Source organism: Sorex araneus, chromosome 4, assembly GCF_027595985.1.
Source record: "Sorex araneus isolate mSorAra2 chromosome 4, mSorAra2.pri, whole genome shotgun sequence".
Taxonomy (NCBI): Eukaryota; Metazoa; Chordata; class Mammalia; order Eulipotyphla; family Soricidae; genus Sorex; species Sorex araneus.
The window spans coordinates 75,927,660-75,949,921 of record NC_073305.1 but is presented as its reverse complement, the minus strand read 5'-3'; the positions used below and the strand labels follow the sequence as shown (position 1 = coordinate 75,949,921).

The 22,262-nt window shown below is 61.8% G+C and overlaps 1 protein-coding gene across 1 annotated transcript; it reads right to left on the bottom strand.

Moving 5' to 3' along the window:
* Positions 1-8,949: 8,949 nt before the first annotated feature.
* MDFI (MyoD family inhibitor) lies at positions 8,950-21,555 on the bottom strand. Its single transcript, XM_055136089.1, has 5 exons — positions 21,357-21,555; positions 21,184-21,270; positions 15,947-16,129; positions 12,988-13,212; positions 8,950-9,449 (listed from the first exon to the last, which is right to left on the bottom strand). Exons 2-5 carry the CDS (start codon positions 21,257-21,259, stop codon positions 9,196-9,198), a joined length of 738 nt encoding a protein of 245 aa, XP_054992064.1. The 5' UTR covers positions 21,260-21,270; positions 21,357-21,555; the 3' UTR covers positions 8,950-9,195.
* Positions 21,556-22,262: the final 707 nt, after the last annotated feature.

Sequence of the window (22,262 nt, the reverse complement as noted above, 5' to 3'; positions counted from 1 at the left end):
GGGGTTACTCCTGGCTCTGCACTCAGCAATTACTCCTGGCAGTGCTTGGGAGACCATATTGGATGCTGGGAATCGAACCCAGGTCAGCCGCATGCAAGGCAAATGCCCTACCCGCTGTGCTATTGCTCCAGCCCCAAGGGCCTCCTCCTTCTTTATTAAATCATTTTTTTAATGTTTGAAACTTCTATTTTATTGAATCGCTGGAATTACAGAATTACAGCATTATTCATGATAGTTTCAGTGCACCATGTTTCCACAGCAGTCCCTTCACTGGTGGCCGCCTTCCCTCCACCAGCGTCCCCAGCCTCCCTCTTGGCGGGCACTTTTTTCTTTTTTCCCCTTATTTGTTGTTTCCCTCTTAGGAAAACGCTGTGGTTTACCCACCTGTCACTGAGAGGGACTCGTGCGTGTCACTTTGCCTCCTCTGAGCGCCCAGCCCTTGTCAGGGTGACCACATCCTTCTGTCATTGTCCTCAGGTCCTTCCCTGCTGCCCTCCCCCAGTGGCCAGCTTCCTTCTGAGGACCACTTCTCCAGCCCTTTGTTAGTTATTCCTCTCCTGCTTTTTTTTTCTTTTTGGGTCACACCCGGCGATGCACAGGGGTTACTTCTGGCTCTGCACTCAGGAATTACTCCTGGCGGTGCTCAGGGGACCATATGGGATGCTGTGGATCGACCCTGGGTTGGCCGCATGCAAGGCAAATGCCCTACCCGCTGTGCTATTGCTCCAGCGCCAGCTCTCCTGCATTTTTGTTTCGTACCTCACATGAGTGAGATCATTCTGTGCCTGTCCCTCTTCTCCTGACTCATTTCATTCTGCACCTACTCTCTAGGTCCATCCATGTAGCAGCAAATTGCATGACCTCATCTTTGCTCAAGGCTGAGTAGTATTCCTTTGTGTAGATGTGCCATAGCGTCTTTGTCCACTCGCCTGTTCTAGGGCACCCGGTTGTTCCCAGATTCTGGCTCTTGTGAGCAGTGCTGCAGTGAACATAGGCATGCAGATGACTTTTCTGACGTTTCTGGGCTCTTGGGGTATAGTACCAGAAGCGGAATTTCTGGGTCATATGAAAGCTCAACTCCTAGTGTTTTTTTTTTTTTTTTTTTTAGAAATGTCTGTGTTGTCTTTCCCCAAAGGCTGGGCTGGGCGACATTCCCAGCAACAGGGAACAAGGGTGGGGAGGACCCTCTCCTCCTTCTCTTCGACTGAGCAGGTGGAGGCAGACAGCTCCTGGGCTGGCCCTGTCTTCTCTCTGTAGGGTTCGTCCAGGATCTCCTGACAGAGAGCCAAGTGGGAATCACTCGCCTGTTACTGCCTGTGGAGGCAGAGTCCAAAGGGGTCCCCAGGAGGGTGGGGGAGGCTCTGTGGGGACCCAGAGGGGCCTTACTTCCTCTTCACAGAGACGGGGTTGCTCTGAGCACTGAGCACCGCCCACCCTGGTTCCCAGGGCAGGGATGGGCCCACCTGCCCCGGCCTTAGCAGCGTGACCGGCCCCTCTGCCAGCTGCATCTTTATCCCATCAGCCTGCAAGAGCCAGAGGACAGACACTCCCTCGGAAGGACCCGCACCAGTGGCCGTGAGTCTGGGGGATAAGGACTCGAGGCTGTGAGGATTGAGCCCTGAGTCCCAGTCACCCAGGGGTAACCACTAACTAAGACTAACTAACTAACTAACTCCCTAACTAACTCCCTGACTAACTGCAAAGGGCCTGTGGCCAAGGAAATACCATCTCTTGGCAGAGGTGTCGGTAGAAGTTTGTCAGGAGCTTCTGGAAATGCCTCCTCCTGCCTCTGGTAGGGGCTGCAGGAGAGAAGCCTTCCTTTCCCACGTGCCTGTGCCGATGTTCCGTGTGGGATGTGGTGTGTGGACTCGATGGCTGGTGCAGCAGCAGACACTTTGTGGCCAGGACCCTCCCTGCCAAGAGGGATAGAGCTGAGGCTGGAAGCCAAGATTCTTGAGGACCTCTTTGCTTTTTTAGATTTTTATCCAATTTTATTAAAAAAATGTATTTCCTTCTAATTGAATCACTGCAAGATGCGCAGTTATAAGGTTGTTCCTGACTGGGTTTTGGCCATACAATGTTGCTCCTGTTCCTGCCCCAGTGCGCATTGACACATTGAGGGCATCTTCAGGCGAGCAGCAGCTGCCCCCCTTCCCCGGGAACTGTGTCCTCCCCTCTCCTCCTCGTACTGTGGTCTCCGTCTTCCTGTTGCCATTCACTCCTTGGTGGCATCTTTGAGTCTCTGGATCAGCTCAGGGACACCTACATGCGTGTCTCACTTAGGACACAAGAGTGTCCATCTGGATGCAGGCACCTTTACTTGGCAGCTAAGTATGTCAATTTTACTTATTTATCATCATCGTCATCATCATACCATTGATCGTCGATTTTCTCAGGCGGTCTCAGTAACGTCTCCATTCGTCCTAACCCTGAGATTTTAGAAGCCTCTCATTACTCGTCCTTCCCAGTGGTGCCACATTGGAGGCTCTTTCAGGGTCAGGGGAATGAGACCCAATTACCCAATTATTTAAATAAAAAATAATTTTATTAAAATTTTATTAAAATGAAAATTTTATTAAACATCCTGGTGGCTGTCTTCATTGGGGCCCCTAGGAGGGGGTGGGTTGAGTTTCCCTCCCTGCCCTGAACAGAGCCCCGGCAGTTGAAGACCTCCAGAACCCAGCCACAGCCGTGCTCAAGGCCCTTCTCCACACGTTTGGATGAGCCTCACGCATGAAGGAACTGGCAGAGGAACCCAGGTGTGTGGGACCCAGGGCTGAGATCTCCAAGGCTGCTCAGATCGGGATTGGGCCTCTTCCACCAGGATCCCCCATTTTCCAGTAGCTAGGCAGCCACACCCAGAAACTGCCCCCGGTGCTGTGTAATCCCATCAATGGCCAACATCCAGAAACTATAAAACCAAGCTCCTGGAATGTGGCTGCGTGACATCTGATAGCCTAGTTCTCCCTCTTGGAGAACCTGGCAAGCTATGAGAGTTTACTGCCCACACGGAAGAGCCTGGCAAGCTCCCTGTGGCATATTCATATGCCAAATACAGTAATGATGATGGGCCTCATTCCCCTGTCCCTGAAGAGCCTCTAACACAGCACCATTTAGAAGGACGAGTGAGAAGAGGCTGCTAAAATCTCAGGGCTAGGACGAATGGAGACATTATTGGGCCTGCTGGAGCAAATCATTGACCAGTGGGATGACAGTGACAGTGACTTATTTATTATTTATTTATCAGGGGGGCCACACATGGCTGTGCTCAGAAGCCAGGCCATACTCCTGGCTCTGTGCTCAGCAATTACTCCTGGCGGTGCTTGGGGGACCATATGGGATGCCAGAGGTTGAACTCAGGTCAGCCATGTGCAAGGCAAATGCCCTCCCAGCTGTATTATCGTTCCGGCCCCCACTCACCAATTCCTGGCCCAGGCCTGTCCCAGAGGCCTCTCCTGGACTCCCCCTGTCCTGGGCCCCTGAAACTTGGTCCATGCTGTGAGGGGCAGGCTGAGCGCCTTGGGAATCCACCGGGGGCAGCAGAGAGCCTGGGGCTGAGGTCCTGGGTTCCTAGCAGGATGTGGGACATGGGGCCCAGGTGTCTGGGGTCCCGAGGACAGGGCCTGGGGAGGGAGAGCAGTCAGTCCCCCCTCAGCCTGCCCCATGCGCTGTTGTTATTGTTGTTATTGTGAAGCACCTCAAGGCTCACCATCCTCTTGGCCTGGTCAGGCCCCGGTAATGGCCCCATAAATCCCAGCCATAAAGAGTAATGGGGGGGGGACAAATGAGATAATTAGGAATAAATCTCACTGATGTCTCGACTGGGCAGCATCCCTGGAACTCGCCAATCTTCCGAGCCATTAGCTGGGGCCCTAATTAATACAGAGATGCCTAGAGAACGAATGCGGGGCCCTGGAGAAGCAGGCTCGTGCCTCCCTGCCCCCCAGCCCATGGCTGTGACCTTGGGCGGAAGTGAGGGACACAGGCCCTGGGCTTTCCTGCGTCCCCAGGGGGCACCCTGCTGTCCACCTGCCCCTTCCCTCTTGTCCTCCTCCCGGTGCCCGGCATGGACGCCCGGTGGGGCCCTGGCAGGCCTGGGTTTGCAGGGTGCCCGTGACCTCTACCATCAGGGGGACCCTTTCGTGCCTCCTCCTGCACAGTCCTTGGGACCCCAGCCCCCTGCATCGGCTGTTCTCTGAGAACCAGTGTAGAGCGGGAAGCTCCGTTAGACCCTCCCGGGGCTGCTGGCTCCGCTCTGCCCCCTGGGCGGGCCCAGACCTCTGCTTGGCTTCCCCAGCTCCAAGCTGCTGGGTCAAGTTGCTGCGCAGTGGCTTCCCTTGGGGTCCCCCACCCCCACCCCCTCCTCCTGCTCCTCCGACCCTGACCCCAGTGCCTCCCGCTGTTTCCATCTGCCAGTCCCTCCTTCCCGGGACAACAGCCCCTCACCCTGCACCCGGGGGAGCTTCCTCTCTCTGACCTCCTGCTTCTGCAAGCTACCCTGCCCCCAAACCTCCCCACCCCTCACCACCTTACACCCCAGGAAACATGGCCCTTCTGGGAGCCCTAAGCAGCATGATTTTTTTCTTTTATGGGCCTCTAGCAGTGCTTGGGGTTTCCTCTAGGCTCTGCACTCAGGGATCACTCCTGGTGGTGCTCGGGGCTGATTCCGGGCTCTGCACTCAGGGCTCACTCCTGGCAATGATCAGGGCTGACTCTGGGCTCTGCACTCAGGGATCACTCCCGGTGATGCTCAGGGCTGACTCCGGGCTCTGCACAGGGATCACTCCTGGTGGTGCTCAGGGATCATATGGGGTGACAGGGATCAAACCTGGGCCAGCCACAGGCCGGGGAAGGGCCTGACCCACCATCCCATCACACAGGAACCACTCCTGGAAGTGACAGGACCGTAGGGGAGGCTGGGGACTGACCTAAGATTGGCCGTGTGCAGGGCAAGCGCCCTGCCCGCTGGACTATGGCTCGGCCCATGCCAGGGACAGCCTGACCTGCCTCAACCCCTCTGCACCCGTCAGTGTTGCCAGGCCCGTGGGCTGGACACCCTAGGAGCGTGTCCTCTCAAGTTCCCTGGGCAAAAGCAGGCCGGGGTACAGTCCCAAGACAGAGACGGGGCCCGCCTGGTCCCCCAAGTCTTACTGGCATGAGGAGAACTAGCCTGGAGGGCGGAGGGGGCTCTTATAGGAGTGCTCCCAGGGCCAGGGCAAGAGCTGTGCTGAGAAGCAGAGTGGGGGCTGGCCCTGGACCGGCAGCGGCAGGGCGCATAGCACGGGGGCGTCTGGGGAGGGCATTGGCGGGCACAGCGGGGCAGGCAGGGCGTGTGTGAGTGTGTGATGGTCCATAGGAGTGTAAAAGTCAGTGTGGGAGTGTGTGGGATGTCCAACTGTGTGACTATGTGAAGAGGTGACTGTATATATTAGGGTGTGTGTGTGTGTGTGTGTGTGTGTGTGTGTGGTGTGTGCATACATCTGTGCCCTGGTGGTATGCATAGGTGACAGTATAGGGAGAGTGAGCGTGTGTGTATGTGAGTGTGTGTGTGTGTAAGTGACAGTATGGGGAGAGTGAGTGTGTGTGTGTGTGTGAGTGAGTATGTGTGTGTGTGTGTGTAGGTGACAGTATGGGGAGAGTGAGTGTGTGTGTGTGTGTGTGTGTGTGTGTGTGTACAGAGGTGACAGTATGGGGACAGTGGGTATGTGTGTGTCTGTGTGTGTAGGTGATAGTATGGGGAGAGTGAGCGTGTGTGTTTGTGTGTGTGTAGGTGACAGTGCGGGGAGAGTGTGTGTGGGTGATAGTATGGGGAGAGTGAGTGTGTGTATGAGTGTGTGTGTAGGTGACAGTGTGGGGAGAGTGAGCGTGTGTGTGTGTGTGTGTGAGAGTAGGTGGCAGTAGGGCAGAGTGAGCGTGTGTGTGTGTGTGTGTGTGTGTGTGTGTGTGTGAGAGAGAGAGAGAGAGAGAGAGAGTGTGAGTGTGTGCGTAGGTGGCCAGCAGGGAGGCTGGCCTGGCCCCTTCTCTGGTTTCAGCTGGGCCTGCAGCAGGAAATGGCTATTTGGATTGCAGTGCCTGCTCTTCCTGCCAAGGCCCCGCCCCCACTGCGGGAGAGGCCAGGGAGGGGCCTTCCTGCCCACCTGGGCCAGGCCTCAGGCTGCGGGGCCTCTAGGAGCCCACCCGCTGGAGATGAGTCTGAGCGGGCTCTGCTGGAAGCCGTGGTCCCGTGTTCCCTGCTCGGGACAAAGGGCTCAAGGAGGGTCCTCCTGTGACCCCCAGCCCCGGACACGGGCCAGCCCCCTCTCAGGGACCCTTCTCTGAAAGCTCCGCCTCTCTCCCGCAGAGGGCTACAGGCAGGAGGGGGCTGTGACACCTGGCACTGAGGCGGGTCTGACCCCGGCAGGCAGGAGCGGCTGGGGACGGCCACCACGGGGCGCCATGTCTGGCTCCGGGCGTGCGGGGACAGTGGGCAGGGGGCTGGCCTTGCATGCAGAGGGTCCCCGAACCCACCAGGACTGACCCCTGAGCACTGAGCCAGGAGTAACCCCTGAGCATTGCTGGGGTCTCAAGCAAACGAACAAAGATTCTGTAGGACCTTGGACAAAGGAGTCTGACATTTTCGCAAAAGGAAGAAAAGGAAAAATTCAAATAGGTGCTTGTCCAGGCAGAGTGAGACTCGGACTTGGGGTATTCAGGGAGGGACAAAGAGCCACAAGCTGGAGAAGCTAATGTGGGGCCAGGGCTGCCGTCTCGGGGTCTCAGCCAGACCGCGGGGCTTCCTCCCGGGCCCAGAGGTCAGAAATCCTTAATGTGGCAAAGGGAGGCCTGGGAGTGCATGCGAGGGTCAGAGGAGCTGTGTATATGCAGTTGTGTGTGTGTGTGTGTGCATACGTGTATGCACAAGGTGTGTGCGCATGCATGTATGAGGTGGGTATGTATGTGGCTATGTATGCATGTGTGTGGTGTGTGTAGGTGTGTATATGCACATGGGTGTGTGCAGGTGGGCATGTATGTGGCTATGTATGCATGCGTGTGTGCGGTGTATGTATGCACGCAGTTGTGTGAAGGTGTGTATATGCACATGCATACACACGGGTGTGTGTATGCACATGCTGTGTGTGATGTGTGTGCAAGCGTGTGCCTGTGTGTGTGTGTGTGTGAGGGTGTGGGTGTGTGAAGGTGTGCGGGTGTATGTGCATGCAGTGTGTGATGTGTGTGAGGGTGTGTGGCTGTGTGGAGGTGTGGCCCTCACTTTCTGCACCACCTCCTCCCTCTCCTCGGCCCCAAAGCCCTGCTCAGTGTTCGCAGTTTCAGCTCTCGGGGAAGGAGGCGAGGCGGGCACAGGTGGGCTGGATGGGCTGCTCTCCGCGGCCTGCACGCGGGGGGCCTGGGGCTCATCCTCAGGACACAAAGGGGAGAAGAGAAAGAAGAGCAGAGAGCCCCTCCCCCACCAGGCTCATGCCCCAGATCCCCCACCCACCTTGGGACACAGGAAGGTCCTTGGTTTCTCTCACGGGGCCCCCTTTGGCGGGTGGCCTGGGGCCTCTGAAGCTTCTGGTCTGTCTAAACCCGCCTGTGGGCATGGAAGAAGCTGGTGAAGAGGCAGCAGCAGGTGGTGGTGGGAGTGGGGGGGGGGTCGGGCTGCTCTGGGTGCAGTGTGGGCAGGAGGCCTGGGGTTGGGGCGTCTGCTGGGGGATGGCGGGCACAGATTAGGACTGAGACAGCTCTCTGGGCCTGGCGACCGTCACTCATGACGCTCCTCTTGCCAGAAGCCCCCGGCAGTGCCCCTCCATTCCCCACCCCCCTCCCCGGCCCTTTCCACCCCTGTCCTCTCCACCTCAGCCCCACCGGCCCACCCACCGGCCCCTCCTGCTTCCTCAGGTCAGGAAGGACAGGGCTCAGCCGCGCCCCTGCCGGTGGCCCAGGCCCCCAGGACGCCCCCCTCCACACCCCCCCCCATCTGCTCCTCTCTCAGGCCAGCTGCCAGGTGCCGACAAAGGAGGCCGATGGGGTCTCCCCTGCTGCCCCAAGCACAGCCCGGGGGCGGGTGCCCCAAGCCTTGGAGCCATCTGGCCCTGAGCTGCCCGTCAGGAGAGACATTCACCAGAGCCACACATCTGCTGTCAGTGATTTCTGCCCCAGCTCTCCCTCCCCCTCCCTGGGCTGTGGGGGGAGGCAGGCATGAGGAGGGAGGGGGCAGGGAGCAGCTTTTGGGGTGAGAAAAGATGAAAAGCCGAGGGCAGAAGCCTCAAGTCTGTGTGTGAGGAGGCAGGATTTGCTTTTTTCCCTTGGGCTGGGGCAGGGGGGCTTGTGGTGGTGGGTCTTGGTTGTGGGGGAGGTTTGGGGGGACAGGAGGTGGAACTTGCTTTTTTTCCCCTTGGTTTTCGGGTCACACCTGGCAATGCTCAGGGGTCCTCCCGGCTCTACACCCAGTAATCACTCCAGGTGGTGCTCAGGGGACCATATGGGATGCCAGGGGTGGAACCTGGTCGTGTGTGTGCAAGTCAAGCGCCCTACCCGCTGTCCTGTCACTCCAGCCCCCAGGACGTGCTTTTTTATTTGGGTGGGGGGCACACTTGGCCGTGCTCAGGGCTTCCTCCTGGCTCTGCACTCAGGGGCCGTTCCTGGTGGGGTTCGGGGGCCATCTGGGCTGGCTGGGAACCCGGGTTGGCAGTGAACAAGGAAGCGCCCTACCCACTGCCTGTTATCAGGTCCCCGAGGACTTGCTTCTGTTTTTGGTTTTGGGGTCACACCCAGTGATGCTCAAGGCTTACTCCTGCCTCTGCCCTCAGTAATTGCTCCTGGCAGTGCTCGGGGGACCACCCGGAGCTGGAAGCTGGGTGGGCTGTGTGGCTGCTGTGTCATGGCACTGGTCCCAAAGAGACTGGCTTTTGAGAGTTGAAGTGATTCTCGCAGGAGGTAACCCGAGACGGACACGTCTCTTTATTTACAGCCACAAATGAACAGACCCCCTCCACGCCCTCCCGCTCCCCTTCCAGTCTTACCATAAAGGGGCCCTATCCGCCCTGCCCCGCCCATGCCAGCCTGCCCTCTGGGGTCCCTGGACGGGTCGGGCCCCCCAGGGGTCCGGGGCAGGGGTGACTATTCACATTTTGCTGCCCTCGAAGTCTGGGGGCGGGGGAGGGGCCCCAGCGGGGCGTTCACAGTGAGCCGAGCCCCGCGCGGCGCCCCTGCCGGTCACGAGGAGAAGCAGAGCCCGCAGCACTCCATGCAGATCTCCAGGCAGTCAGCCGACTCGCAGCACGCGTCCAGGATGCCGCAGTCCAGGTCGCAGGGCAGCTCGCAGTCGGAGCACTCGGCCTGGCCGCAGCAGCAGCACAGGCACGAGTCCTCGGAGCTGCAGGAGCCACAGGTGGCGCAGTCCAGCACGATGTTGCACAGCGTCAGGAACTCGCAGAACAGGCAGGACAGGATGCAGTGCACGCAGCAGTCTGCGCAGGGGAGGGGAGTGTGGGGGCGGGCCCAGGACCCGGTATGGGGGGGGGGCGGCTCATGCAAGGCTTTTGGGGTCACACAGGTGATGCTCAGGGGTTACTCCTGGCCCTGCACTCAGGAATTACTCCTGGCAGTGCTAGGGAGACCATATGGGATGTCCACCCAGGATCTAACCCGGGTCTGCCCGGTGCAAGGCCAGTGTCCTCCCAGCTGTGCTATGGCTCTGCCCCTTATGCAAGCCTCTTTGATGTGGGGATTGAGGGGTCCGGTGTAATGCCTCCACGACCACTGTTGCTGGGGCTGGACCCTGGTGGGATCCCCACATAAACATCTGCTCCAGCCCCTAAAACCACCCCCTCAGCCTGTGGTTCCTTCCTTCCTCCCTTTCTTTCTTTCCCTCCCTCCCTCCCCTCCTTCCCTTTTTCTTTCCCTCTTTTTCGGGCCACAGCTGGCAGTGCTCAGGGCTTATTCTGAGCTCAGGAGTCCCTCCTGGCAGGGCTGGGGGATCACATGTGGTGTTGGGATTGAATCCAGATTGGTCTAGTGCAAGGTAAGAGTCCTACCCACTGTACTATCTCTTGGTAGTATTTTTTTGTAAGTAGTATTTTTTTGCTTGTTTGGGGCCACACCTGACAGTACTAAGGTGTACTCCTGGTTCTGTGCTCAGGATCCAGCCCTGGTGGGTTCTGGGAACCACGTGGGCACAGGGGACAGCATCTGTGTGGAGGCGGGTAGGGGGCTCTCTCCTGGCTGTCCTGGGGACCGTATGGGATGCTGGGGATGGAACCCAGAGCGGCCGCATCAGGGCCGTACGCGTGCTGGCTCTCTTCAGGGAGTCTCTGAATTGGTTTGGGACGCCGGGGATGACGCCAGGGCTCTCACACAGCAGGGCCTCACCCCAGCCTCACGCAACTCTGGCTTCTGTTTGTTTCTGCGGTGACCCTATCTGTGCTGGGGTCGAGTCCCAGTGCAGTGACGCAGTGCTGCCCGGGGCCCTGTCCCTTGCCCCTCACAACCTTTTTCTCTTTTTTTTCTTTTTGGGTCACACCCGGCGATGCTCAGGGGTGACTCCTGGCTCTGCACTCAGGAATTACTCCTGGCGGTGCTCAGGGGACCATATGGGATGCTGGGATTCGAACTCGGGTCAGCCATGTGCAAGGCAAACGCCCTCCCTGCTGTGCTATCGCTCCAGCCCCGCTCACAACCTTCTTTACCAGACCCCGCAGAGGCTGAGTGGGGACCTGTGTCCCTGCTCATCACCCCCTTGTTTACTTAGCGAGCGTGGGAGGAGGATGCCGCAGCGCCTGGCAGAGGGCAGTGCCGCAGGACAGCTGAGGAGACGGGCAGGTGACACCGCTCTGAGACGGTCGCTTGAGCCCTTGGGCCTTCGCAAACAACTGTCCCCATCCCGTCTCCCCGCACCTCACCTTTCACCTCCCCGCGGACCTCGGGAAGGACTCTGCAGTGATGCCAGTCCCCCTCCCTCGGGCTCCTCTCTGGTCCCGTCCCGGGAGGGCAGGACTCTTCCCCCTGGTTTGCCCACACAGCCCCTGGGAGACGTGGCCCATAACGAGTCTCTTCCGGGGCTGGAGGGATAGCCCAGTGGGGAGGGCGCCTGCCTTGCATGCAGCTGACCTGAGTTCAACCCCCGGCATCCCATATATTCCCTGGAGCGCTGTAAGGAATGATCACTGAGCACAGAGCCAGGAGTAACCCCTGAGCACCCTGGGGGTGGCCCCAGCTCCCCCTCATCACCCCCTCTTTAACACCACACCCTGGACGGCCAGTGATGGCACCAGGGCAAAGACACCTGCCTGGTGAGTGTGAGGCCATGAGCGTCACCAACCCGAGTGCGGTGCCCATGGCCTGCTGGTGGGACTGCCAGAGGGCACCACAGAGTGTGACGTCTGGGGCGCCAAGGCCAGGTGTGGGCCTGGGTGCACCACGGGCAGGTGTGCATCCCCCATCCTTGTGGCGAGAGCAGGGAGGAGGAATTAAACAAACAGAAGTGCTAAAGCCGAAGCCAGAGGGGCCGGGGAGCGTTCGCCTTGCACGATCCCTGGCATCCCATACGGCACCACCAGGAGTGATTCCGGAGTGCGGTGCCAGGAGTGACCCCTGAGCATTGCTGGGTGTGACTCCAAAAGAAAAGGAAAGTACTGCAGGGGGCCAGAGTGAGAGCACCGCAGGCAGGACATTTACTTTGCACATGACTGACCTGGGTCTGACCACCCCTGGACCATGTGGCGATCCCTGAGCACCCCCAAAGCTGGTCTCTGAGTGCAGAGCCAGGAGGAAGCCCTGAGAACGGGCCCTCCAACAAGCCAGCAGGAAGGACTTCAGTCCGCGGCTGCCTTCACACGCCCGGAGCCCCTGGCCCTCTGTGCCTCCTCCTCCCCCCGGGCTGCTCAGCTTCCTGAGGCACCCACAGGGAGCCTGTCATAGTGGGTGTTGGGTTGGGTGCCCCTGGGGCCCACCTGGGCTCTCGGCACGAGCCGCCAGCCTTCCTGCTTGTCTTGTTCCTGGGCCAGGAGGGCGCTGAGCAAGGCTGCAGGGCTGTGGGGTCTCTCCACCACAGGGGGCCCTCCAGAGCTGGACCCCTGCAGTCTCTCCAGTGCACACCAGGCAAGGCCCCTGCTTACTGAGATCTATCTCTGGTGGCACCCCAGCGCCCTCCGAACAGTCTGCCCCCCTGCCCCCGAGCCTGCCCACTCGTACCTGCCCGCCACTGGTCCCCTGGACCTTCACAATCCAGTCCACAACAGCCGTTTCTGCCCTCGCTCTGCCCTTAACACCCACCCGCCACCCCTCTAAAGCCTTCCTAGATTCCTTCATATTCTCCATTTTTAGGGGGGGAGGGGCAGAAGTTGACAGTGCTCAGGAGTCACTCCTCGTAGTGCTTGTTGGCCATGGCAGGGTGTGTGCTCTGCACTCAGGAATTACTCCTGGCAGTGCTCAGGGGACCATATGGGATGCTGGGAATGGAACCCGGGTCGGTCGCGTGCAAGGCAAACGCCCTCCCTGCTCTACTATCACTCCTGCCCCTTCTTATATATGTTTTTTCTTTTTTGTGGTGCTGGGGATCATGTCTCGTGCATGGAAGGCATATTCCTTTTGCTCTGGACTCAGACCACGGCAGTGCTCAGGGCTTGCTCCCGGCCCTGCACTCAGGGAACGAAGGGCGGGAGCGTCACCACACCTAGGCCCTGGCTGTGTGCTTGGGACTCACTCCTGCTGCAACCGTCCCGGCCCATGTGGTGCTGGGGGGTGAACCAGGTCCCCCATGTGCAAAGTGAGTATGTGCTCAGCTGACTAGGCGTCTCCAGGGCTCCAGACTGTACTTCTTTTGTTGTTGCTCTATTTTTTGGGGGAAGGGGTCACACCCAGGGTGCCCAGGGCTTCTTCCTGGCTCAGGGACCGCCCCTGGTGCGGCTCAGGGGAATGTACATGGTGCTGGGGGTCAGACCTGTCAGCTGTGTGCAAGACAAGCCCAGCCCCTCGGTGTGTGCGGAGCAGCTGCCCGGCCGGACTCACCTTCCTGGGCCTGGAGCGGGATCTGGGAGGCGGCTGACTTGGTGCTGTTCCTGCTCTTCCTGCTGCTCTGGCTGGTGAGGGACGGGTGTGTCTGCAGCTTCCGGTGGGCCTTGGGGCCCCCCAGGGCCCCGTTGCCTGCCCGCCTGGTGCCGCCCGGCTCTGCGGGTTGGCCAGAGCCGTTCACCAGTAGTGGGGTGCCGCCCAAGGGGTTCCCCTGCGGCTGGCCTGGAGAGCAGACAAGAAAGGCGGGGGCGTGGGGGCAGGGCCTCCCGGGGGTCCCCGACGGCAGACAGGGGCACAGAGTGGTCATCCCCCGGCGGCCCCGGGTAAGACCCTCGTGCAGTCCACCCTTCCGCTCTTAGGGGCCACGCTTGGAGGTTTGGTTGGGGGCCAGGTGACTGCTGGTGCTTGGGGTGGGGGCTCTTCCCGGCTCAGGTCAGGGGTCACCCCTGGAGCAGCTTGGAAACCCTTGGGGCCGGGATCAGACTTGGGCCCCGGCCCGCACACCCTCCGAGGGACCTCGGGGCCACCGGCAGCCCCCGGGACCGGGTTTTAGCGCGTGCCCTGGTGCAGAGGGACGGGGAGTGAGGAGGGCCAGCTGGGGGTGGGGCTGTGCAGGGAAGCGGTTCACTTCCACGGCAGCCTCTGCCAGGCCCTGGCTGGCGCTGCCCTCCTGCGCCGGGTGGTTTACGTCCCAGCCCCGGAACTCGGCTCTGCACACAGCCCCTCGCCGGGCTCCTGCCCCGGCTCCCCTGCCAGGCCAGCTTTCATGGGGTGTCCTGGGCAGACAGAGTTTGGGGAGGGGCCTCTGGGGTCTGGCTGAGGAGAGAAGAGATGAGCAAGGCCCCCGGAGAGACCCCCGACCCAGGCCATCCGAGCCCCCAGCGGGGAGCGGCAGCACACCAGGACCCTCCTGGGGGCTGCGTGTGGGGAGGGCTCAGGGCTCGGCCCTCGGACTTATAAATGGGGACATGCCCAGCCGGAGCCAACATGCCAGTGGGCATTTGCCTTGCACGAAGCTGACCGGGTTAAAGCCAGGCGTCCCAGAGGGTCCCCGAGCACTGCCAGGAGTGACCCAAACCAAAAGAAGGAAATAAATGAGTAAAGGCGTGTCCGCCTCCCGAGGCTGGTGGGGTGGGGCCTGTTCCCTCCGGCCCTGGTCTCGGGGGTCTGGAGAGAAGCAAAGGCGGCCTTGCTGCTTCCGTGGCCGAGGCGTCGTGGCCGTGGGCCCACAGGGCGCTCAGCGCTGACAGCTTGGGCCTCAGAGAGGTGCAGTCCACACAGCTGGTGCGTGTCAGGGCGGGAGCTCCCCTGAGGCTCAGAGGAGACAGGTGCTGGGGGATAAGCTGCTTCTCTCGCAGCACTTACTGTTTTTTTCTCTTCTTGTTGTGGGGGCCTTGTGCAGGCAGTGCAGGCATCAGACTCATGGCCTTGTGGGTGCTCTACCCACTGAGCCACATCCCCAGCCCTCAGGGCCCACAGCTTATGTGTTTGGGGCTGCTGTGCAGTGATAGAGTTTTCCGTGTGGTTACTTCTGGGAGCCATGTGATGGACATAGTCTCCATGGCCCCATTTCACAGATGAAAACACTGAGGCCTGCAGGTAACAGCTGGGAAGTTGTAGGGGTGAGGGGAAGGAAAGGCGGGGAGGATCCAGGAGTCGTGGGGGCTGGGGAGGGAGGAGACAGGGCTTCAGACTGCTCCACGCTGGGATTCCCAGCCCTTGAGGCATGGCTGGAGGCCAGGGGAAGTGGCCAGGCCTGAAGTATCCTGCCCCCTGCCCGCATCTCATGGCCCCACCTGGGCCACTGGGTTGAGTCACTCTGAGTCACAGAGCAAATGCTCAGGAAAAACACAGGAGCGCCTGTCCGTCCCTGTCCATGGGGCCCCACGTCCTCCCGGGGGCCAGTGGCTGGGCATGGCGGAGATGCAAGTTCACTGTCTGGGAGGTCAGCTAGCCAGGTGCCCTGGTGAAGGTGGTCCCGGCTCAGCCATGCCCGATGGGCCAGAGAGTGCAGGGTGCCCGGGTGCCCAGCGGAAGCCAAGTGGCCTCTGTGTCCCTGTCCCCCTGCTGTCACTCAGGACGAGCCGGCTGCAGGGAGGGGACGGGCGGGCACACATGTGCAGAGGTGTTGCTGCTTTCATTGATTTGGTTTTGAGGACCCGCCTGGCGGTGCTCAGGACTCACTCCTGGCTCTGTGCTCAGGCACTGTTCTTCGAGATGCTCAGGGGACCGTACGGGGCGTCAGGGATCAAACCTGGATCGCAGCACACAAGGCCAGTGCCAGACCCGCTGTACAGTGCTCTGGCCCCTGCTGTGGACTCATTTGGGTTTGATTTGGAGCCGTGCCCAGTGGTGCTCAGAACTTATTCCTGGCTCTGCACTCAGAAATCACTCCCTCCCTCCCCCCTCCCTCCCCCTCTCTCCCCCCTCCCTCTCTCCCTCCCTCCCTCCCTCCCTCCCTCCTTCCCTTCCTCTCTTTTTTTCTGATTTTGGGTCACACCTGGTGATACTCAGGGCTCACTCCTGGCTCTGCACTCATCACTCCTGATGGTGCTCAGGGAACCATAGGGGGTGCTGAGGACTGAGTCTGGGTTGGCCGCACGGAAGGAAATGCCCTCCCCGCTGTCCTGTCACCCGGCGCGCCCCTTCTTACCTGTCTACAGAGCTCCTGGCGCCCCTCGGCCCTGCAGGACAGGGCTCTGCGCTGGGCTCTGTGCCCTTGGCCAGCTGGCCCGGACTCACTGTGTCCACCCTTCCAGAGACGAGCACCGCCCTGTGCCAGGCACGTGGCCACTGCCCACAGGACCACCCTCAGGGTCCTGGCACCCAGGGGCACCCAAGAGCACCCACTGCTTTTCCCTGCCAGACCATCTGGATTAGAGTCCCTAGTGTGGACCTGCCCTTCCCCCCTTCCCCCACCTGCTGCCACCCCAACCCCCTGGCCACTGGGACTCACGTGTCACAGCTTCTATGGGGATATTGAGGTCAGTGCTGTCCAGGCTCTGGAGGGCCCCAGAGTCCTTGTCTTGAGGCATGGGGGGTGCCGCCCCCTCCAGGGAGCCCTCCTCCAGCACCACCTCCACGGGGCAAGTGGGTTCTGTCAGTACCTCCAGTTCAGGCGGGAGGGAAGGGGTTGAGGCTGGAGAAAACAGAGACCAAGGTTCACTCTGAGGTTCACCCCTGGGCCTCTCTCCGCCACTCCCCTCTGGGTCTCATGGCACCAGTGACCCAGTCTGACCCCCGCCAAGACAGTGCAGAGTGTGAGAGGGGGTGGGGAACTGTGTGCCCACGGGTACACATGGGATGTGGGGACAGGGGGAGGCAGGGGGGAATAGGAGGGGGTTGCGTGTGGGTGGGGCAGCAGAGACCTGAGAAGGCCCGGGCCAGGCAGTCAGGAGAGACGGATGGAGTGGGGGTCCCAGGCAGGGGAAAGGGGGTCCGAGAGAGCGAAGCGAGAGAAGGGCAGGAGAAATGTGAACAGAGCCAGCGGGCGGGGTGAGGCTGGGCTGGGGTGGGTGACTTCGTGGGCAGGGAGTAAGCGTCATCCTGGGCTTGCAGACCCTCTGCAGAATCCCACCCTCGGACCCGTAGCTCTGGGGGTGGGGTGCGGGACAGACGGTGCTGGCCCTGCAGGCGCCTGTGACCCTAGTTGAAATCCCAAGCACTTTCAGGGGTCACTTCTGAGCACAGAGTGAGGAGCAGTCTCTGAGCACCGACAGGAAGACTGGAGGGGCCGGGCCAGAGGTGGCAATGCGGTGGTGGGGACAGGAGTGTCCTGGAGGGAATATTCCAGAGCTTGGCTGGGCCTGAGACCCCCCCACCCCTGCCGCCCCCACAGGGCCCCCTGGGTGATCCTCATCCTTTGGATGGGGGATGGAGCCCCAGTGGGGCAGGTGGGGGAGGGGCCTCTGGGGGGGGGTGAGTCTGTCCGGAAGGGAGAAAGCTGCCTGCCACCCCACCTCTCAGCCCAGGGCCAGGGCCAGGAAGGAAGCAGGCTCGGGCTGCATCCTAATTCCCTAGGGGGTAAGGGCCAGCCAGCCCCACTCTGGCCCCAGCCTGACCAGCTCTCAGTGTGGGGTCATGAAATAGGCCTGAGCGCACAGCTGCGGACCCAGGCCTGGCTCTGACCAAGACCAGCTTGCTCAGGCCACTGGGCAGGGGTGGGTCTGGGAGGGGGAGGGGGCCGAGACTTTTCGTAGTCACAGAGCAAATGAAGTGCTCAGCACTGCCCTTCCAGCCACCCTTCCACTCGCTGCCTGCCCGTCCTCATCCCCTCTTCCTCCCTTCCCTCTTCCTCCCTTCCTCCCTTCCTTCCTTCCTCTCTCCCTCCCTCCCTTCCTCCCTCCCTTCCTTCCTTCCTTCCTTCCTTCCTTCCTTCCTTCCTTCCTTCCTTTCTTTCTCCCTCCCTCCCTCCCTCCTTCCCCCCCTCCCTCCCTCTCTGGCTGAACTTTTGTTAGGCTCCTAATAATACGCCAAAGTGACAAGTCCAGTCAGTGTCTGGGATGGTGTGAGGACAGTCACACACTCACATGACACGGACAGGCAAGTCACAAATGGGGCATCTATGGATGGAGGCACACAGATGGCATAGAGCATCCCAGAGGCACATGTGTGTATCAGTATGCATATAGATGTGTAGGGTAAGTGTGTATGTATGTGTGAGCATGTATATAAGTGTATATGTTTATGCAAGTACATATATCAACATACATATCTATGATTCATGTATGAGTGCATGCATGTATGTGTGCATAGGTGTGTATATGTGTCTGAGAGCATTTATGTATGTAGGAAAGTGCATGTTGTGTATGTATAAGTGTGTATGTATGAGTGCATATCTGCAGGTATGTATGTGAGCACGTGTGCTTAGGAGGTTTCTGCAGAAACACCCCCAAATTCCCCTGAAGAAGGGGTGAGCCATTTCTGGGAGAGCAGAAACCCACACCCCCACACGCACAGGGAGGCACCGGGGCAGGCAGACCTTGCAGTCACTTTCCAGGCCTCCTCGGCTCATGGCGAGAGGGGGGAAGCATGGCGTGACCTTAGTCCCGCAGACTACCCCCCTGGGCGGGAGGGGGGTGAGAGAGGGTCTAGGGCACCGTGGCTCCTTGCCCTCCTCCCCAGAGCCCCGGTCTTGGGGCAGGTCAAGGCCGGGAACAGGAATTAGGGGAGCACAGATGAGGGTCCCGTGGGGGCCCGGTCATGCAGGGGTGGGCACGGGCATTGTGGAGGGCAGCAAACACAGGGGAGGGGCTGGGGTTGGACATTGTATACATGAAACTATCGAATATGTTTGTAACTTGTAACTCACGGAAACAGCAGCGTGCAGGCAGGAAAAGGCAGGGCTGTGGGGGTGGGGCCCCAGGGGTGGCGTCTGCTCCCCCAGCTGCACCCCTGCGCCTCTGCTCACGTGCCGGGGAGGACACAGACATGCCCCTACCAGGGTCCCCACACACAGGTGAAGATGCAGAAAGGCAGAGCCCTTTGCCGCACACCCTCTGACCCCCGGCACCTTCCTCAGCACATGTCGGGAGTCAGGTCGAATCCCACAGCCCGAGGAACACTGGGAAACTCCGTGGGTCCCTCTGCCCACCGAGGGGAGGGCACTCTGGGATTGGGGGGCAGCAGCGACACCTCTTCTCTCCCAGGGGAACAGGCCAGCCCGAATGCAGAAAATGCCGGCAGGGCCTCTGGCCGTGGGCCCTGGCTGGGACCCCGAATCTGTGTGTGGCCGTGTGTCCATCCTTCCCCCCAAGTCTTCGGCAGTCTGTGAGGGGACCAGACCCCAGCCCAGAACTTCCACCCCATCCGTGGGCCAGGGGCGTGATCTGGGTCTATGTGACCCACAGGCCTCTCTGGCCGACACCTCTCACTTCTGTTCCTCTTGTTGCTCCAAATCGGGCCTAGCTTCCATTATATTGCCGCCTCCAGGAAGCCTTCCTTGATCCCTGGCACACCAACCCCTCCTCTGAGTGACCCTTGTTTGTTTTGTTTGGGGGCCACACTTGGTGGTGCTCAGGGGTTACCCCTGGCTCTGTACTTAGGAATCACTCCTGGTAGGACTCGGGGGACCATATGGGGTGTTGGGGATCAATCCCGGGTCAGCCACCTCGAGGCTAATGGCCTGCCGCTGTCCTGTGGCTCCAGCCCTCTCGAGTGACCCTTGTATCAGAAGCCTAGCACTGCCCTTCCTCTGCTGTTGGCTCTAACTTGGGGATCCAGTCCTGGTTCTTCAACCACCAGGGGGTCTTTGGGGGTATATCCCTGCACCCCTGCACGCCAGGGGCCCTCAGAGGGGAGGAGGCGATGGCCCTCTGGTCTGTCCCAGGCCGCCGGGCAGAGGCCTGGGCGGGGTGGGGGAGGGGAGCTTGCGCCAGTGGCCAGTGAGGTTGGTTCTGTTGGTTTTATTTTAGGTCCGAGGGCTCCAATTCCCCAGGAAATTCAATTTAGACCTGAGAGCAGGAATGTGACGCCCCAGCGCTGGGCAGAGTTAGGGAGCTGGGCTCTCGGGGAGGGGGGGCGGGGTAGAGAGGAGGCGAGGAGCCAAAGGGGTGAGTGCAGGCCCTCCTGCCCCCCCAGAGCGGCCCGGGCACCCTTCACCCCAGGGCCCCCTGGGCGGCTGCGGGAGGGGCTCCTTCCTGTGTGGGGTGTGGGGTGCTGGTCTCCGCAGGCGGCTGTGGGGGTTTGGCGGCTCTCCTGCGGTCAGGCTCCCTGGGCAGCGCGCTCGGCTCCCAGGCCTCCGTGGATTATGAAAGCCACATTGTCTGGCCCAGCCCAGCCTGGGGAGGGGGTAGCTGGGGTGCCGTGGCGGCTGTGGTGGTGGTGGGGAGGGGGGCTCAAGGGACAACCAAGGGCCGACCCCCCCAGCACAAGAAGCACTGTGTCCCCCGTCCCTGACCACCCTGGACAGAGGTCAAGGGGGAGACGGCCTGGGAACGGAGAAGCAGAGGAAGCAGGAGGCAGGGGGGCCTCGGTTCCCCAACTCTCTGGGCACCAGGAATTCAGTCTGCGGACCCTCTCCCCAGAAATGGCTGGCGCAGAATGTGAGAGGTGGCGGAATACACAGCAGACACATCTGTCCACCTCTGGGCTGGGCCCTGGTCAGACACCCTCCCCCACCCCCCACTCCAGTTTAGCCACCCCCTTCTCTACCTCAGCAGCCCTGGGCCTGGCTGGGGGGCTGGAGAGGGTCCAGAGGGACAGAGGGGCAGGAGCCTGCCCAAGGCCTTGCTGGGCTGTGTCAGAGGTCCAGGCCCCGACCCTGCGGTCAGAGCGGAGACTGGGAGAGTCACGAAGGAAGACTCATGGGAGTTAGTCCTGCAGTCGGGGCCTGCATCCCAGCAGCCAGCCTCCCCCCCCCCCCCCCCAGACCAACCCCAGCGGCTGGGAAGTGTCTGGACCCAGAGAAGGAATGGGGGGCAGGGGGAGGGAGTGGGGAGGCTCCCTAGGGAACCCCTCCCCCAAGATGACAAACACCCCTTGAGCTAGGGAATGGGGCAGCTCAAGGGTTTTATTTTAGGTCCGAGGTACTTAGTTGGGGTGTGTGTGTGTGCATGCGTGTGTGTGTGTGCGCGTGCGTGCATGAGTGTGCAGTGCATTCTCTTGCGTAGGGGAGAGAGGCAGAGCCAGGGAGGGAGATAGAGGGATAGAGGCGGAGAGAGGCAGAGAGCAGCCCTTGCAGGGCTGGAGCCGGGGGGCTGGCCAGGCCGGGAGCAGGCGAGGGAGCTGGAGATGGCAGGGAGGGGAGGGGCCGGTCCCGCCGCCTGTGGCCGACCCAAGTTTTCGGGAAGAACTCGGCTCCACTCGGTTGGGGGAAGGGAAGAAGAGACTCAGACACCCTCAGCCCCGCCGCGGCCCCCATAAATATTTACACACTGGGCAGAGACAGCCGGGACGCAAGCCCCAAACGGACGGACAGACACTGAGGGGTGTGTGTGGTGCAGGGAGGGGGGGCCCAGCCAAGTTGGCGCGGCCGCCGGCGCCGCGCTGGCCCTGCCCCCATCACCACCCAGCCGTCCACTCCCCTTCCAGCGGCCCCCGATCCCGGCAATCCGCGTCCCCACCCCCCAGCCCGAGCCCGCACCCAGGCCTCGCGGGCGTCCCGGAGGAGGCGGTGGGGAGAACGCAGCCCCTCCGCCGCCCCCTGCTCCCCTCCGCCGCCCGTCCAGCCTCGCTGTCCAGCCCGGGTCCTACCTGGGCCCGGGGCGGCGCGGGGGGCTCCATGGGGCGCGTCGCAGTCAGCGGAGCGCTGGCCGCTCACCTGGGACATCGGCCCCGGACCTGCGGACGACAGGGCTCAGCGGGCGCGCGGGGGGCACGGGGACGGGCAGGGTGGCCCTGGCCCGCGCGGCCGCCCGCGGACTTACTGGTGCAGGCTGCGCGGGGCTCGCTGGGCGCGGGGCTCACCGCGCGGGCAGGGCCATGCGCGCTACTGCGGGCGCCCCACGCGGGCCGGCGGGGCTCCTCGGGGCTCGCGCGGCGCCCCTGCTCGCATCGCGCCGCCAGCTCGCGCCGCTCGCCCCCTTCCTTCTTCCTGCTCCCCCTGCAGCCCCCCTCGCTCCTCCCCTGCAGCCTCTCCCCTCCCCTCTCCCCGCCCCCTCCTCGCCTGGCCCGCCGCCCCCACCCCGCGGACCCGGCCCTTCCCCCCAGCGCGCGGGGCTCGGCGCGGCCCGGGCAGGACACGTCTGTCCGCGGGGCGCCCGGCCTGGGCCCCCACAGGAAGCCGGAGCGGCGCGTTTCCTCTGCTCCCGGCGCTGGGCCCCGGGAGCCCCAAACCTCCGCCCTCCCCAGGCCCTGAGCCCCCGGCGCAGCGGAGGGGGCTGCGCCCGCCCCAAACTCTGCCAAAGTTGGCGGACGGTCCGGCAACGGGGCACCGACACCCGTAGGCACGGCGGACGCCGGTGGGACCACCATGAGCCCCCCCATATGCCGCCGACCCCCGAATAGGCGCGATCAGGCTTCCAGGCAGGCCCTCTGCCCACTCTCAGCGCCAAGCGCCGCGCGGGGTGAGGGGTGGGGACGGGAGCGGGACACGGAGTGCGGGGTGAGGGGTGCGGGCGCAGGGAGTGCGGCGCGTGGTGCGGGACGCGGGCACGGGGCGCGGGGTGCGGACGCGGGACTTGGGGTCCGGTCAGCCAGTCTCCCGTCTCAGGTGGCCGCAGGCAGCCCGAGCATCCCTCGCCCCCCGCCCCATACTAGCCGCGCGTGGGGATTCGTGTCCGAAAAGCAAGTCTGGGGCGAAGAGTTTCCCCAAGTTCAGCCCTTCCCTCCCC